General features: G+C 39.6%; 3 protein-coding genes across 10 annotated transcripts in view; all 3 read left to right on the top strand.

The window, feature by feature from the left end:
• The first annotated feature begins 3,102 nt into the window (after positions 1–3,102).
• Positions 3,103–17,155, top strand: part of LOC122650102 (metal-nicotianamine transporter YSL2-like) — a 22,223-nt gene continuing 8,170 nt past the window's right edge. Inside the window, exons 1-8 of one of the 2 annotated variants that reach the window (XM_043843404.1) lie at positions 3,103–3,108; positions 3,462–3,858; positions 3,953–4,125; positions 8,975–9,072; positions 9,163–9,303; positions 9,395–9,584; positions 9,705–9,819; positions 10,180–11,101. In XM_043843404.1, coding sequence (XP_043699339.1) covers positions 3,468–3,858; positions 3,953–4,125; positions 8,975–9,072; positions 9,163–9,303; positions 9,395–9,584; positions 9,705–9,819; positions 10,180–11,101 — 2,030 coding nt within the window. In that variant the 5' untranslated portion in view covers positions 3,103–3,108; positions 3,462–3,467. Of the gene's footprint in view, positions 3,109–3,461; positions 3,859–3,952; positions 4,126–8,974; positions 9,073–9,162; positions 9,304–9,394; positions 9,585–9,704; positions 9,820–10,179; positions 11,381–17,155 lie in introns of those variants that run through there. The other variant, XM_043843403.1, reaches the window with a different exon arrangement.
• Positions 12,223–12,958, top strand: LOC122650107. 7 transcript variants are annotated; one of them, XM_043843413.1, is made up of 3 exons: positions 12,231–12,322; positions 12,353–12,392; positions 12,504–12,958. In XM_043843413.1, the coding sequence occupies exons 1-3, from the start codon at positions 12,274–12,276 to the stop codon at positions 12,871–12,873; spliced, it is 459 nt and encodes a 152-aa protein (XP_043699348.1). In that variant the 5' UTR covers positions 12,231–12,273; the 3' UTR covers positions 12,874–12,958. The 7 variants fall into 7 exon arrangements, with proteins under 7 accessions (XP_043699346.1, XP_043699345.1, XP_043699344.1 ...); XM_043843412.1 differs by having other exon boundaries at positions 12,501–12,958; XM_043843414.1 differs by having other exon boundaries at positions 12,235–12,322; positions 12,359–12,392; positions 12,501–12,958.
• The window catches only part of LOC122650105 (sodium/pyruvate cotransporter BASS2, chloroplastic-like), a 24,622-nt gene continuing 24,409 nt past the window's right edge, over positions 16,943–17,155 (top strand). Inside the window, exon 1 of the mRNA XM_043843406.1 lies at positions 16,943–17,076. Coding sequence (XP_043699341.1) covers positions 16,956–17,076 — 121 coding nt within the window. The 5' untranslated portion in view covers positions 16,943–16,955. The remainder of the gene's footprint in view (positions 17,077–17,155) is intronic.

Below are 17,155 nucleotides of genomic sequence, written 5' to 3'. Positions count from 1 at the left end.
AAATCTATGAAGTGCTTATGCTTATCAGCTCAATCATCATTGACGGTATTGGGTTCATCCTGCTATTTGTTTTCTCTTTAAAATCTTTGATTCTGCTGGACTAATGCTTGCTTTGATTCATTTAACTAGCAGGTTCTTCCATCTGATATTCAACGGACACCAATTTGGAGCAAGACACCCCCCCTCGCCCTTTTGTATATGTTTGTTTCTGAATCTATGAAATGAAAAGCTTAATGGAGAAGAATATAACAATTTTTCTGAGTTAAGGAAACCCATAAATTGAATTGCCCATTAATTTGGGTTTAATGGGCTAATCATTTTAAGGAGTTAAATAGGAAAAGAGAGAGAGGGTTATCAGGTGGGCTAAATGGATTAATGGATGGTGGTTTGCTTAAAGGGTCAGGCTAGGTTGGGCTCTAACTGGGCGGGCTCGGTCGGGCCCGAAAACGGTCTGTTCGGTAGGGTGCCCAACGGGCTAGGACCCCACACCGAGACCGCTTTTTTGTGGGTGTGGGGGGGTCGACACTTTAAGAGGTTCGTCTAGGGGTTATTAAACGTGTCGGGCCTGGAATTGACACCCCTAATTACACCCATTAGGTTTTCTTTATAAAATTTCTCGTTTAGGCAACGATTGGATGCATGATTTGATGTATCGGTATTGTATCAACGATACGTACCAGTTTCGCAAGTGACCGATATCAATACCATGTCGATATCGTGTCATCAAGGGCAAATTTATCTGTTTCGATACTGTGCACTAAAACCATGATTGGATGTCAAGAAAAAAAAAAGAAAAAAAAACACAATGATGCAATGATTATGTTATGTGTCTATCTCTCTCCTCGTATTATTATTATTATTGTTTTTTAATTCTTCTTTTTTTGACGCACACATCATTAGGTTTCGGTTTACGAAACTATCCAAAAGAGTGATTCTTCTCAACCATGTAATTTTTTTACCATTTTACTCTTTACTTCCTTTACCCTGCCTTCTCTGATCACCATATCCACCCTTTCTGCAACCCTACCCAGACCTGCAATCCCTTAGGGGTGTCAACGGGTCAGGCTGGGCCATGCTTGCCATCAACCCTAAGGTCTTTTAACTCAGACCAAACCTTATCAGGGCCTAACAAACCCTCAACCCGGCCTAGCCCGAGATCTCAACCCAGTCCAAGACCGGCCCGGCTTGGGCCAGAGAAATGTTAAACCCAACCTGACCTTGTGTTAAACCCATACCTAACTCGACCTTATCCGAGCTCAGGGTGGGCTCGAGCTGGCCAAGGTTTTTTTTAACACCCCTACAATCTCCCAACCCTTCCTCCCACACCTGCAATCCTCCCGCCCACCCTTGCAATCCTTTTGCCCCACATCCCACCCTATGCTTTGGAAAGATCAACATCGTACACATTGTCAAAGAGAAACTTGGCCATGGTGGCTATGAAGCTCGATGGCCCATATGACAGGTAGTTCCACTTCTAGACGTGGCCAAGCCAATGGTAGTACTGCTTGGATTTGAGAAACGACTCAAGATCATACTTTACCTTCTTCTTGAGACTAGAATCTATGGCGATAGTGTCGAGGGTGGACTACTTTCTCTACAAAGCTTTTCCTTTTCAATTCTTTCCATCCAAACACACTAATCTTTGTGCTCCTTTGACGCACACATTCTGCAATATGGTCTCGATATCGTATCAAGATCTAATGACATGGTCATTTGTTTCATGGAGACCAAGTTCCTCAACCAACTGTTGCTTCACAGAATGGGTTCAGGACCTTCAGGTTCATCCTATTTGTAGAACCAATCGTTTGTTTTGAATTTTTTTCCTCTCAGGTTCGCTGCCTGGTATATACGGTTGTCTAGTTCCTCTCATAAGGGGGCGGAAATGACAATTTAACCTCACTAGGACAGTGTATTCGGGCAAGGGGTTAGGTCATCATTTTCTGCCTCCCGATGAGAGGAACCGAACAACTGTATCAAGCAAGGAACCTGAGAGGATAATGATCCATTTGTTTTTAGTGGTAATTCTGCAACACTAGAGAATCTCGAAAGGATATTTTGAGGGTCGAATCTAGATAGCCAAGGTAGATGGTCGAACCAATTGAACTTACCAAGTAACTCATACCCTCTTCAACCAACCCTCTTAGTTTTGTCACTTTCATTGTTTGGAGAATTGAGTTTGTATTTATGTCAAAAAATATCTTTCCCGATACCTTTTCCCACTCTGAGGTGAATGGGATCCCATTCATTCACTGTGGGTAGACAAAAATTCGGTCCAAATTTCAATATAATGTAATCTTATCCCAAAGGTCCGCTCAATTGGCAAAAGACCAACTCCTCACATAAGAGGTCATGATTTCCCCGGTCATGAGTTCCCCCCGCCCCTGCCCTGCCCCTCTTTTATTTTTTTAAAGGTCTTCAATTCCAAAAAAAAATAAAATTATGTAATCTCCACGTGTTGGTATCGGATAAAGTAGGCTCGTTGTGGTTGTCAATTTAATATTCAACGGTACAGTGGGCCCAGAATTTAGATGTGCCACGTCCACGTTTCGTGGCTACGGGCAAAAGGCTTTAAGCGGCAGCCAATGATAGAGGTGGACTCTCGCCGGAGTAATTATCCCTCTCTACGTTGTACAGTGTGCCCCCTACGCACACCTCACATATAAACTATAAAGTAGGTCTTACTACATAGGAAGACTGGGACCCAACCCTACAATGAACTCGGTGGAAGGCACATGAAGTCGTCTAATACTCCAATGGATCGAAAATTAGTGCCCAACTGCCCATTTGATTGACAAAAAGAAATGATACCCCTTCTCATCTCCGTCAATATCTTTGAGAGCCGAACCTGTCGTCAACGTTCAATCATTTTCCTATCTCTATCTATCTCAGCTCCCTCTCTCCAGAACAGAGAAGAATCGAAAGGCTTCTGAAGGACACAAAAACATTCCATCAATGGATGGTAACCCACCATAGTGGATTCAATCCACAGGGATAACAAGTGAAGGGACCTTATTTTGAAAGGCCCCCCAACCCTTGAGAGATTGGATGGATGGAGATGAAAGTAATGGAACTGATCCCTTCTCAAAGAAATGTTAGTAACAAGTTCATGTCTCCCTCTGTCATATTCTCATATTTATATATACACATATGCTTCTACTTTCGGCTGCCTTTATCTGATTCAATCTAAACTTATGAGATTAAATAGCCGTTAAACGTGTGTTCCCTGATGATCATTAGTTGAGTAGATCGAAGAAGAAGAAATAAAGCTTTCGATTGGAGTTAAACTAAAACAGAGGAGTTTATTTTTTTTGGGTCTTGTTCTATTCTACAGATAAAAAAGAAGAATTAGATTGAGGTAAGAATTAGATTGAGATATTCAGTTCTTTCTTTTTGTCAAAAATAATTCCTGGGTTTCTAAGTTTTTTCTGAATAAGTGGCTTTGGTTTCAGATAATTAACAAGTCCAATATGAGGAAAGAAGAATCAGAAGAGAAGAAAGAGATAGCAAAAGGGGATTTAACTGAAGAGCAGCAACAGCAGATGGAGGAAGCAAGAGCAAGAGAAGAAGAAGAAGAAGAGTGGAAGAGACTCCCACCATGGAGAAAACAGATAACAGCACGTGGGTTAATTGCGAGCTTGATGATAGGGTCGCTCTACAGTGTCATAATAATGAAGCTAAACCTCACCACAGGCTTAGTTCCAAATCTTAATGTCTCTGCAGCTCTTCTTGCCTTTGTTTCAATTAAGGGATGGACGAAGGTGCTTCACAAGGCTGGATTTGTCTCTGTTCCCTTCACACGCCAAGAAAACACAGTCATCCAGACTTGTGCGGTTGCATGTTATACCATTGCTATGTCAGGTTAATTTATTAAGCTTCATTCATTCATTCATTCTTCTTCTTCTATCTTTCTTCTGTATTTGAAGATTTCTCTAAAATTAAGTTTGTTTTGCAGGTGGGTTTGGATCATACCTGTTGGGAATGAACAAGAAGACATATGAACTGGCTGGGGTTAATACAGAAGGGAACACTCAGTGGAGCTACAAAGAACCTGGGATTGGGTGGATGACTGGTTATCTTTTCGTTTCTGCCTTTGTTGGGCTCTTGGCCTTAGTCCCTCTCCGAAAGGTAATCTTTGCTTCCATTCCTTGTCTGCCATCATCTCTGGCAGAGTCTCTGCTAGTATTCTCTTTCTTTCTGCTAGCAGCTAGCTCCATGTGAATGGTCATGTGGGCTACTGTGCCAACCCACAGAGCCCATAACAATTCTGGATTCTCTCGCCCACATGTGAATGGTCATGTGGGTTACTGTGCCAACCCAGAGCCCATAGCAATTCTAGACTCTGTTTGCTCCTTTGGAAAGGCAGAATTTCCTGGGTGCAGCGGTCATTTTGCCTGCCCCTGTGGGTTTAGGGACAGTGTACTATAGGGCCGGAGGTTTGGTCCTGTCGGCCCGAACCCGCCCTGGTCAGCCCTGAGCCCGAAAGGCCTGGGCTAAGATTTCTAGCCCTGAGGGCGGGTTAGGGCCAGAAATTCCTGGCCCTGAGTCAGGGTCGGGTCAGGGTTGAGACCTCGGGCTCAGCTCAATCCTAGTTTTTGACCCTGATTTTGGCCCTGAAGAAAATTCTTTATTTATTAAAAAATAGAAGTTGATATACACGCAAGCAAGTGCCTAGTGTTCTTGGTAGTTTGTGGTCCATAAAAGCTTTGCTACTCGGAGGTGGTCTTGGGTTCAAGCCTCCTCTTTCACATCGTTCTTACATTTGTTATTTTAATTTGTTTATTGCAGGCCAGAGCCAGGGTCAAGGTCAGGGCCAATAGGTCAAGCCCGACCCAATTAGGGCGGGCTTGGGCTGGGTTTGGCCTGTCAGGGTCAAGGTTAGGGTCAGGGTATTTAGGCTTTGAGTCAAGGTCAGGGCGAGCCTGGGCCTAGCTAAGGAAACTCGCGCTCAGCAGCTTTTTCTTTTCCAAACATATTTTATTCATGAGGATCTCAAAAAATAAAATAAAGGAAAAAGTTGTCTGGAGCCGACTGAGTACCCTATTTTATTTTGCCACTCCTCATTAGGGGTGATAACTGGTCGGATTGTCTGGTTTTGGTTGAGTTGAATTAGAATTTAGACTAATTGAAGCTAAACCAGTAAGGTTGGTTTTGGTCCCGATTTCTGCCGAGTTATTATCGATTTATTATTGGATTTATTTGATTCGGTTCGGTTTTGGTTTTCCATGTATGTATATTGGTTTCTAATTAGTTTCAATCTAGTTTTGGTCGGTCTAGTCAGTTTCAATTTCTACCGGTTTTAGAAAAACCCAAATCCAAATCGAACCAGCTTCTATCAGTCTCAATAACACTATGTATAAAAGACTTAAGGGGTAGAGCTCCTGACCGAGACACATTATGTGGTAAAATGACTGCCCTATCCCTCATGAAAAACAAAAATTCCATCCCTATTGAACTCGAATCGACGAGCAATCAGGCCCATCGCCAGATTGAACTTAGGGGAGGTGTTAACTGGCAAGGGTAATGTAGTCTTATCAAAAGGTAGGTAAGGATAGGAAGGATACCTACCATCTAATCTATGAACCATTTCCTTACCAAAAGGTGGTAGGGTAAAAGGATACCTACCATCTAACTTATAACCCATTTCCCCAACCCCACTCCTTAAACTTATAAAGGTTTAAAGCCTAATTCTGTTCCTTTTGGGGTTTACCAGTCTTACCTGTTTACCTACCATATAATATGAAATTTTGGTAAGTACAAATTCATACTCTTACTAAAGGAAAAATACCCATTGCATCCCTTAGAGGGCAAGGGTAGATTTAAGGCTAACCTACTCTGCCACACCTAATTGAGCTTGACAAATTAGAGACAGTGGAAAGCCCTGGAAGCCTGTTCTGGACAGGGCTGGGCCGCTGGAAAACTCAACCCAATAGGGCAGCTGAAAAGTGAATAGAACTTCCAATCTATAGATGTATTAAAGTTGTCCTCTACACTTCCCTCATTTTAACATGTTATTCCCATACAAGTACTTGATAATCTGGTATATGCACACTAGTGAATGGTAATTAACATGGTTTTAAGAATTGGGAAATGAATCGGTGAATTGGTCGATTTGGAATCAGATCAGAATCGGTCGGTATCGATCCAACTGATTCCCACGGATTCTAACCCATTTTCTGGTTGATTCCAACCGATTTGGATTGGAATCAACACTAACCAATTCGATTAAGGTAATTAATCAAGTTGGTCGGATAAGAATGTCTAGCGATTTGTGTTTGACTTTATGTACAAGCATATGGTTGGATTGATTACATATATGTGCTTGTATAGTATGTCTAATGACAAAACTTATTACTTGGAAGGCATAATCCCACTTACTATTAACAATACTGATTAGCTAGTAGCTGTGCACTTCCTAAGTATATATCATATTATGGTATAATTTATAGGACCTAACTTCTCCTCATTAGAATCTCCTCACCGTGGAGATCTGAACCCTTTGATTATATTGGGAGGGGTATTTTTGACTTTGTACAATAAAAGGTGGGAATTATAATGACACAGGAGTCCAATCATAAAGTCACATCATCGTTTTTGCGTGGGTGAAAGAAAACTATATATATGAATGGTGTATCCCTTGCACAATGCTCCTCTCCCCCCCCCCCCCAACTCTGGGGTCGGGGAGGATCATAATGTATGCAGCCTTACCCCCCTCCACCCATAAGGTTGTTTTTCGATTCAAACCCACAACTACTAGGTAGTAATGGAGCAACCTTATCGTTGCGTTGAGGTCCACCCTCTTGTATACATATACCAAGTTTTTTTCAACCATATATAAGGCGATGTGACTCATGGTTGGAGCCTTGTATCATCATTACACTCCCATCCATGTTGTAACCAAAGTTGATAAAAAGTTATTGTAATTTTATATTTTTCCCCTTTTAGTATCAGACATTTTTTTTTCAACGAGAATAAATCATATCGTTTCACATGGTATTTGAAAAATGTGCAAAACAATGATAATTCTTGAAAACGACATCATGGTAAGTCAGTTTCAATTTATTTTGAAAATAAATATTGTATATAGTATTGAGGTGAAAGTTTTTGTGGTTGTTAGCCCAATAACAAAACTGGTGGGATGATTAGTTGATCCGTTATGTGGCAATTCTGACTGTTGAATATCTAAAAAATGGTTTAAATATGTCACATTTCATTTTTAAGTGTCAAATCTAATCCCATTGTATCATTTCAAGGGTTATCATTGTCTTGTACATTTTTCGAATGCACATGTGAAATAATAGATTTAACTCTCATAGAAGAGAAAAAATGTGTTCAACTAAAAGGACCAAAAAAAATTACAAATTATTTGATAATTTACTAGATGTCTTTAGAAAATTACATGATGGAGTAAAAAAAGATTGAGAAAAACTGGCAAGGGAAAGGGTAAAGAACTCCAATGTGGACCCATTTAGGTGTTTACACTTAAACATATGAGATATAGATGAAAATTTTCTTTCTCCAAGGGAAAAGGAAGAATTTTCTCACCACTATCCACTAGTGATGGGACAACTCTCACCCTTATTGTTTGGGGTTGAAACTATCATTCCCCTTGGTCATTTGATGGTATTGTTGCCCATGGGGAAGGAATTTGGTGAAAGAAAACTCGGTCCATATCTGTATGACATAAATAGCATGCTATGCACACACACGCCAGGTTGATTGAACTAGATGCCTGACCCAAAAGCCCTCATGCTCGGCGTGGGTTAGCTAGGGTAGCCAGAAATTGCCACTTACTACAAATATAGGTTAGGCCAGCATACATTTGTTAAGAAGCTGACCTAAGTTGCGAAGGTATTGAATGATAAAAAGATAAAAGTGAACTTGCTTCAAGGTTTGTGGAATATGGACATGAATGATAACAGTTTTAACCGCAATCAACTAATTAGATCAGGATAGTGTACAACAAATTTGCGTTCTATATTATCATTTTGATTATTATATTATTATCATTATTATGAAAAAAGTATTAATGTTCACCAAGATACTTGAAATTTTTAGAATTCATAGTTGTCATGTGACAAGAAATGTTGGAATTGGGTCAGTCCTTGTTATACAGGATCATGTATCTATCTCAATGGTTGATTTTCAATGCTATAAGAGTATGTAATGTGGATCAAATCATGGTTCAAAGTTACAGGAAATTATAAACATTCCACTACCCTTTATTATTACATAATAAAGGCTGATGGTATTCTTATAATTTTTCATAACTTTAAAAATACTTTTAATCCATATAGCATTCTCATTTTATGTTGAAAGTCAACCAATAAGATAGGTGAAAGCCCTTTTCAATAGATCCAACCAAAATGTTGATCAATTCCTTAACAAGTGGGAAGTTGTGAACTTGCAAAGTTGCCAACTCTTGTGAATGTTGTTATAATAATAATAATTAAAGAAAAAAATAAAATCTGCTACACTAATCACTTAAGGGAGTTTGTGGTATGGAGGAATTAAATTATGAAAATATCATAATTTCTTCTTCTAAAGTATGGAATGTCTGAAATGTCTCCAATCTCATGATTTTGTCTCATCCAATTCTCATTGGGGCAAGGGATTTCTAGTTTAACCATCCACTACTTTTATTGGGAGTTGGATGAGACACAATCATGAGTTTGAGGGTATTTCAGACACTTCGTACTATAGAGGGTACTATAGAGGGAATACTTATGTCATTTATATGGTGTATTGCTTCAAATCATGAATTCTCAAATGATTGGTTGAATATAATATTTTTTAATTATAATATCATTATTATCTTATAATTATTATTATTATTATTCATTGATGATATTGGGAAGTCTTTGAAATGTATTTGAGGTACTTCTAACATTCTATTTGCAGGTACTTCTAACATTCTATTTGCAATCTTTAAATTTGATTACCAATTTTTACCCTGTATTTTTTCATTATTTCACAGATCATGATAATTGACTACAAATTAGCTTATCCGAGTGGCACTGCAACTGCAGTTCTCATTAATGGTTTCCATACTCCCAAGGGTGATAAGATTGCCAAGTACTCAGTCGTTTTTCCCACTCTTCTCTTAGAATCTAAATCCATACAATGTTTAGACCTGACGAGTTTTGATTTTAAACTTTCTCCCAGGAAACAAGTTCATGGGTTTTTGAAGTTCTTTTCAATCAGTTTCGTATGGGGTTTCTTTCAATGGTTTTACTCTGGAGGAGGAGAGCAAAAATGTGGATTTTCACAGTTCCCTACTTTTGGATTGCAAGCTTGGAAGCAAACGTGCGAATTATTCATCTCCTTCTAACATTACCAGTAATTCTCATTTGCGTGATTGTTAGCTGATTCATCTCATCTTATTTGAGCTTTGCAGATTCTACTTTGATTTCGACATGACTTATGTTGGAGCAGGAATGATTTGTTCCCATCTTGTGAATCTATCTTTGCTTCTGGGCTCTGTGATTTCATGGGGTATGATGTGGCCATTAATAAGTAAACTTAAAGGAGATTGGTATCCAGAGACTATACCTGAAACTAGTATGAAGAGTCTGAACGGCTACAAGGTTTGTGAGCCAGTCTTTTCACATTATTCTCTCAGTTTCAGCACTAATACTTGTTTATGCAGTTTAGAGACAACTGAACTGAACCTTGGCCTTTTCATCCCATCATGTGTTTGTGAATAGGTTTTCATTGCAATTGCTCTCATATTAGGAGATGGGCTCTACAACTTTCTCAAGATAATGTATACTATCAGTAGAAGCGTTCGTGTGGGTTTGAATAAGAAGAATCTCAACCCAGGTAAAATAGACCCAAATAGAATACTTAGAATAAATCTGGCCAGCCTTGGTTGCTATTAGACCAAATTTCTTCTAAATTTGTGTTCTCAATGCCTCTCAGCTTGAGTTGAATATGTGGGTAGCTGGGTTCAGATTTTAAAACTGTTTCTTAGCTATGCTTCAGCTATAGGTGCATTAACCACCACAAGACTAACTCCAATTAGTTCATGTGAGGCCTTTCCATTACAATTTAGGTTTTGGAAGAAAATTAACCTTGGCCTGGTACTGCCCTGAAAGCTGAAATGTTAGTTGTTAATTACTTATAACATAAAAAATCTTGTTTAACTTTATTTGGATATCGTTTATTGATCTCCAATCGCAGAGCAGAAGAATCAACGCTCAGATGAACTTCGAAAAAATGAATTCTTCATGAGAGAGAGCATTCCAGTATGGGTTGCAGGTGTAGGATACGTCTTCTTCTCTATTGTTTCCATCATTGTGATCCCAATGATGTTTCCCCAACTGAAGTGGTACTTTGTCATAGTGGCCTACATTATTGCTCCATCTTTGTGCTTCTGCAATGCTTATGGCACTGGTCTAACAGACATGAACATGGCTTACAACTATGGGAAAGTGGCCCTCTTTATTATTGCTGCCCTTGTAGGGAAAGACTCTGGTGTTGTTGCTGCACTTGTTGGATGTGGTTTGATCAAAGCTGTGGTCCATAGCTCCGCCGATTTAATGCAAGATTTCAAGACTGGACATCTCACTCTCACATCCCCTCGCTCAATGATACTGAGTCAGGTTGTTGGAACAGCCATAGGCTGCATTATAGGTCCTCTTTCATTCTTTCTCTACTATAAGACCTTTGACATCGGCGACCCAAATGGAGAATTCAAAGCTCCATATGCAATAATCTATAGGAACATGGCAATTCTTGGAGTCGAAGGCTTCTCTGCTCTGCCCCGACATTGCTTGCAGCTATGTTATGGCTTCTTTGCATTTGCAGTGGGGACAAACTTGCTAAGAGACCTTTCCCCACCCAAGATTGGGAAATTAGTGCCACTACCAATGGCCATGGCAGTACCCTTTCTCATTGGAGCCTCCTTTGCCATTGATATGTGTGTTGGGAGCTTGATTGTGTATGCTTGGCATAAGCTTGACAAGAAGAGGGCTAGTATGATGGTTCCAGCAGTTGCATCAGGGTTGATATGTGGGGATGGGCTATGGATTCTCCCTTCAGCCATTCTAGCTATGGCTAAGATTAATCCTCCCATCTGCATGGCATTCTTTCCTTTCCAAAAGTAACACAATAGAGGAAGAACTACATGTAGGAAGAAGGATGGTAGCTATGTAAGAGAACACTAATATTAGGAATAATACTGCAGCATTGTTGTATCAAGCTGAGTGACATTGATCTAGAGCTGATTTTGAATGAGCTCAGGTTTTAGAAGAGATTATTGGTTGTGATATTGAATACACACACACACATAGTTACAGTATATAAGTGTACATCTGTTCATGTGGAAAGCTCAAGGATTTATGTGATGCAAGTCTTATCAAACAAATTTTAAGGCTTAACAGCTCCCTGGTTTGTGTAATTAATTATGGATTTAAGTTAATACATTGACATATGCATTCTACAAGGGTGATAAAACATAGAGCCAACCACCCCAGGTAAACTAATCCTGAGTTCTTAAACCTTGGTGAGCATTGAGCTAACTTTCTCAACTCGGTAGGGTTATAAAACACGGTATCGGGTACTGTAAAATCATGCTACTTGGGGAGTTTTTTTTTTTTTTTTTTTTTGGGGGGGGGGGGGAAGAAGGGGGACCAAGAAGAAGAAAATTATACAGGGATTTAGTTTTTTTTTTTTTTCACTATTGTTGATTTGACGTTATGATTGAATTTTGGGAAGAATGATATCATTATTAACTTCCATTTCCTATTGTTCAAAGTCTGAAATACTATTTCTCCAATCCAATAAGAGAGTTGTATACAAGGATGAAGAAATTCTCTCTTTACAATGGGTTAAGAGAATCTGGTTCAATTAGTCCACAATGTACGTTGGAGTCCCTAATTGTTGGAGAAGAGAGTAGAGGTCAGACATGATTACTTCATGCTTTTTGGGAGAGAAGTGTTGTTAGGCGGCAAGCAATATAAGCAATCAAGCATCACTGATTGGAGGATGAAAGGGGCTACCATGCCACGTGTCCACAACCATACAGAAGGTCACTGTTGCAATTTTCTCAGGTAAACTACCTCCCGTGGGTTAAGCAATGACCTTTGAGGCTTTGACCATTGTCTTGGCCCATATATACATGCACTACCCAACGGTGGGCCACGTGCCATATGGGCCACCCCCTTACACAGTTACACCTCCCTTTTCCTCTTCCTCTAGAAGCTAAAACAATCTATTTAAATCCTTCATTGGTTAAAGAAACAAACACAGAAAGAAGAGGAAGAGAAGGAAGTGATGGCTGTTCTAATCAATTGCTGCCTCAACATCTCCCCTCCTCCTCCTCCTCTTCTTCTTTCTTCTTCTTCTTCTTCTTCTTCTTCTTCTGCACCATTAAGAATCAATCGAATTCCAAGGTAAGCAGAAAATAAAACCTCCATTTTTGTTCTGTAACCATTGTTCATTAGAAAGACCTACAGTATTATCTGAAAATTAACAATAATATTTCTTCTTCTGTTGCACAAAAGCTTATCTAGGCAAAGGCAAGGGAAGGAGGAAAGTGGGTCATGGAGAAACCAAGTAATTGTGGGTGTGGCTTGCATGATCATTGGCTTTGAAATGGGACCATTGGTGGTGAACAATTATGATTATAATTGTGCCATTGCTGCTACTGAGGAGTTAAAGTTCATTAATAATGGTAAAGGAGATCAGAAATGGAGTGAGAAGAGGATGTGCCCACCATGGAGGATGAATTCATTGGAGACTATAGTCCCTGAGAACCTCCCCAGAGCCTCAGCTCACCGTAAATTTGAGGACATCACTCTTTCTTCCACGGCTCCGTCGACATCGAGTCTGGTCACTGTTAAAGCTGTTAGATCCAATTGTTTCTCTTTGTGATCCAAGGCTATATAATCCTGTATATCAAGACACACCTGTTACATTCATTGAAAAGAAATGTAAAATAACTTCTTTGTTTTTTTCTCTCTGTGATTATTATGGATGGGGTTTGGGTATGTAATAATGGAAAATTTGGAAGGATGGTTGTTGATTACTTCACTCAATTCCTGCGAGTAAGTATCTTTAGTCATTTTCTAATGGTGACCCACCAGTTTGTAGTACAGGATTTTTATCCCAAAAAAAGAAGGGGAACTTAGAATTGTAGTACACAGCTGCGTGCAGTACAACCCGGATAAAATTTGGATCCGGCTCCTCTCCAGGGAACGCAGCGCCCAGGGGGCATCCAAGGGTTGGCCTGTGCCGCACACATCTCGGTGCACACTTAGGATCTGTGCTACACAACCCATGGCTGGATGCTCCCTGGGCGTGTTGGGCTCCCTGGAGAAGCTGCTTCTGTCTTTACATGGAATTCGATTCTCCTCTAGCCGTGGCAGGAGCTGAAGGATCCAACCCAGCAAAAATAAGAGTGTTTGGGTCATTTCACTGGCAAACCCCCTGTTTTTGCTGGGCTAGATCCACCAGCTCCCACCACGGCTGGAGGGGAGTCTGATCCCCCTACGTGGCATTTTCTCAGTGCTACCATGTGTATACCTCCAATATTTAAGGCTAAATCCAATCTAACCGAAACTGTGTTAGAAACTCTCACCGTCAATTATTTTTTATTTCAATTTTACCCTTTAGTTTAGGTAAAACATAAATCAAACTTTAAATCAAAACCCCCATCTTCCATTTGCCTCTTCTTCTTCTTCTTAGGAAGCATTTTGATGTAGACCCGGTGTTAAGATCATCAAGTGGGTATAATAGATGGCGAAAATTTATGTAAATTCTCATTATGGATTTAGTTTTGTTTGAAGAGATTTTGTGTAAATCTTGGTGGTTAGTTGGGCTAAGGAGGTAAGACAGTTGTGGATTATGTAACCAAGTGAGTGAAACTATGTGACACTTGCTTATGGGTTGTGAATTTACCAAAAAGATTTGGGCTGCAGGGGTCCTTGGAATGAGGATTGAACATCTAAGAGCCCGCCTGATAACCTTACGAGAAACAGTTTTTGGTGTTTTTCCGTTCTGAAAAACGAAAAAACACCTAAAAATCGCTTGATAACAAAGTGTTTTTTGTGACTGTTTTTAGAAACATACATCAAAATTTATGCTCCCTGGAAGACTTTTGATGTTCTGTCGTTTCTTGACTGAAAATTGGAAAAGTGTGTCCGATAAAAACTCCTATATTCGTTCACTATGCTCTTTTGTAAAATTGGAAAAATATGTCAAACATATCATTTTGTTAATTAAAAATAATTTAAAAAAAAAAATGATTTACCAAGCGGGTCAAAAATGGTTTCTCAGCACAGAAAATGAAAAAACTGTTTTACTGTTTCTCAGCCGATAATCAAAACAGAAACACCAGTAAGACTTTCAAGCGGGCATAAGTGGTTTTTCAGTGCTCGAATTATGTACCCTAAATTTTTTTTTTTAAAATTAGATCCTTCTCCAAGGAAGACTGTAAATGATTTTTTCAGTGTTTTTGCAATATCCATCTATTTTATTTGGATTCATAAGATTCAGGTTTCTATTTCAGAATGTTAAAAGCCAAACCCTGTTTGTGTTTTGTTTAATATCAATCGTTGGATCCATGATCTTGTATATATGGGTATCCAGTTAAGCATAAAAGACAAAGAGTGTGAGACAAAATCATAATTTTGGGCGCAATCCAGTAGTCAAGTTGGATTTGTTTAGGAGACTTCAACTCCTATTTGTCTATCTCGTTTTTGTTGTTTGGGCTTCCATGGGCTTCCTACACAATAAGAGAACAGGTCTTTCAAATATCCGCATCCGTGCTTGGATCGTGCATTCTCAAATTTTAATCGGTGATCTTTCAGATTTGAGTCCATGCAAACTTTAATCGGTGATCTTTCAGGATTTGAGTCCATGTGGTTAAGACACCCGTAGAAACAATGGCAATTCTTTCGAAATTCTTCGGGCTATTGACAGTTAAGAACATCTTATTATTGAATCTAGGAAAATTTATGAAACATACTTGAAAATGGGTTGAAACTCAGATCATTCCTTAAAATTTGAAAATACTCAGGTTGCCCCCTCTATACTAACGGTGTTAGTCTGCTGTTAATTATTGTTGTAAAAAAACTATTTTAGTCTTATACTAAAACTTTAGAATTAAATTTATAATACTACCCTTTCCCTCTCCTTCTTCCCCAAATCGCTAAACCAAGAATGAGAATGGAGAAAACCCATTTACGGTTTTAATAACCACCACCGTGGTCTCTTGGGGCGACCGAACCAGAGGCCGGCGGCCAATGACCGTCAAGATCCGACGGCCATAACCCCGGCCTCAGATGCCGGTGAAACCCAAAAAAAAAAAAATCCCTAAACAACTTTTCCCTTGTTTGGTGAAGAAAACCCATTAAGGAACCTATCTGTGCAAGCCAAGATCAGAAAGATCTTCATGCCTGCTCTGAGCTTCACCATGACTGAAGGAAAGACCTTCGAAAGGGGTGAAATAAGTCTTAAGAAACCAACTGAATCTGATGGTCAGATTCAGATTAATTTCAGAAATCAAATCTGAAAAAAAAAACCCCCCAAAAACAGGGCCATCATTACTGCTACAAAGATAGAAGAAGGGAAGGGAGGAGAAAAATGTATAAAAAAACACGGAATAGAGAAGGGAAGAAGAATGAGAAGAATAAAAAAAGAAAAAATAAAAAGCAGCGGCAGTGGGAGATTTGCTTTGATTTCATCTGAGGTGAATTTCGGTTTTTGGAAAAGCAAAAAAAAAAGGGAGGAACATCAAGGATGCTTTAGATTTGCTTTGATTTCAAGGTGAATTACAGTTCGCTTGCATTTTTCCGCTGATCTAAGAGCCGATCTCATCAAGTTTTACTGATTACACCCAATATCTCTTGGAATGAAACCCACTTCTGAGATCTGTCAAACCTTTGAATCTCCAGCTTTTGGGCATATTAAACTCACCACCAAAATTCTCGGTAGAATGCTAAAGAGCAGAAAACCATTTTCTTCTCCACCCATCCACAACAGAGATAGTGTTAGGGTCCCAAGTTCGTGGGCTTTGATCGTAACAAGTCTGTTCATGCCTGTCTTCTCTCCGGCGAACTTCAGAAATTGAAGCCGATGGTTGAAGAAGAAGCAAGTCTGTTCATGCCTGTCTTCTCTCCGGTAAACTTCAGAAATTGAAGCCGATGGTTGAAGAAGAAGGGTGCTTGAATAAGGGCGTGAGTGTAGGCAGACTCTTTGTCAGTGGTTTTCGAGTATATCTCGGCAAGCCATGTTTCAAATTCGTTGTCTTTCTCACTCCGGCGAACTTCAGTTTTGGAATTGCAGGTCATTTAGGAAGAGAGTGAAGAACGAAGAGGAGTACATTCGAATTTGGGGGTTTTCCTTTGTAAAGGTAATATTGTAATTTTACGTTGCACAAGGGTAGTTTAGGGTTTTAAAAAATATTTAAGTAGCTGACTTCATCGTTTACGGTGGATCACTAACGGTAGGGTGTAATCTGAGTATTAGGCTCTAATACAGGGAGTGATCTAAGCATTTTCAAATTTCAGGGATGATCTGAATTTCGATCCATTTTCAGGGGATGTTTCGTAAATTTCCCTTTAATCTAACAACAGAGACTTGATTTTCGCTATTGAAGTTAACTGGGATCATCTTATTCTTAATGCTTGTAGAATTACAGGGTGAGTGCTGAAGTATTTCATAAGTTTTTTTTGTTTTGGTAGAAATTTCATGAGTCAAGGTCATGGGGATGATCTTGACTTTTGGACAAGTCGGCTCATTGGTTACCACGACCCATGGAGATATTTGTCAATCTCTCGATGGGTCGTGGATGGCTTCTTGTACACGTGGTAACCTCACATCCCGAGGAGCTTCTCACACTCGCTCCCTCCTCTGTCCGTTTGTCTCCCTGTCTCTCTCAAGCCTTCCTTGCTTGGGCAATGAATGCATGATTTCTTCTTCTTCCTGCCCTTCAGCTTCTTCTTCTTCCTATCATGGCTTCTTCAATGGCTTCCATATCTAGATTCGTTAAGAAAGATGCTAAATTGAGGACATTTGATAGCCTTCACAGAAGAAGCTCTCGCTCAAGTGTCGAAAGACTTCAAACCCATCTGGGTATGTGCCATTTTGCTAAAGAATAATACTGTTCTATTTTATTTTCCGGTATCTGATCTTTTTACGACTGATAACTCTG

The sequence above is a fragment of the Telopea speciosissima genome, chromosome 2, assembly GCF_018873765.1.
Source record: "Telopea speciosissima isolate NSW1024214 ecotype Mountain lineage chromosome 2, Tspe_v1, whole genome shotgun sequence".
NCBI classification, from domain to species: Eukaryota; Viridiplantae; Streptophyta; class Magnoliopsida; order Proteales; family Proteaceae; genus Telopea; species Telopea speciosissima.
This window is presented reverse-complemented; position numbering and strand designations above follow the sequence as displayed.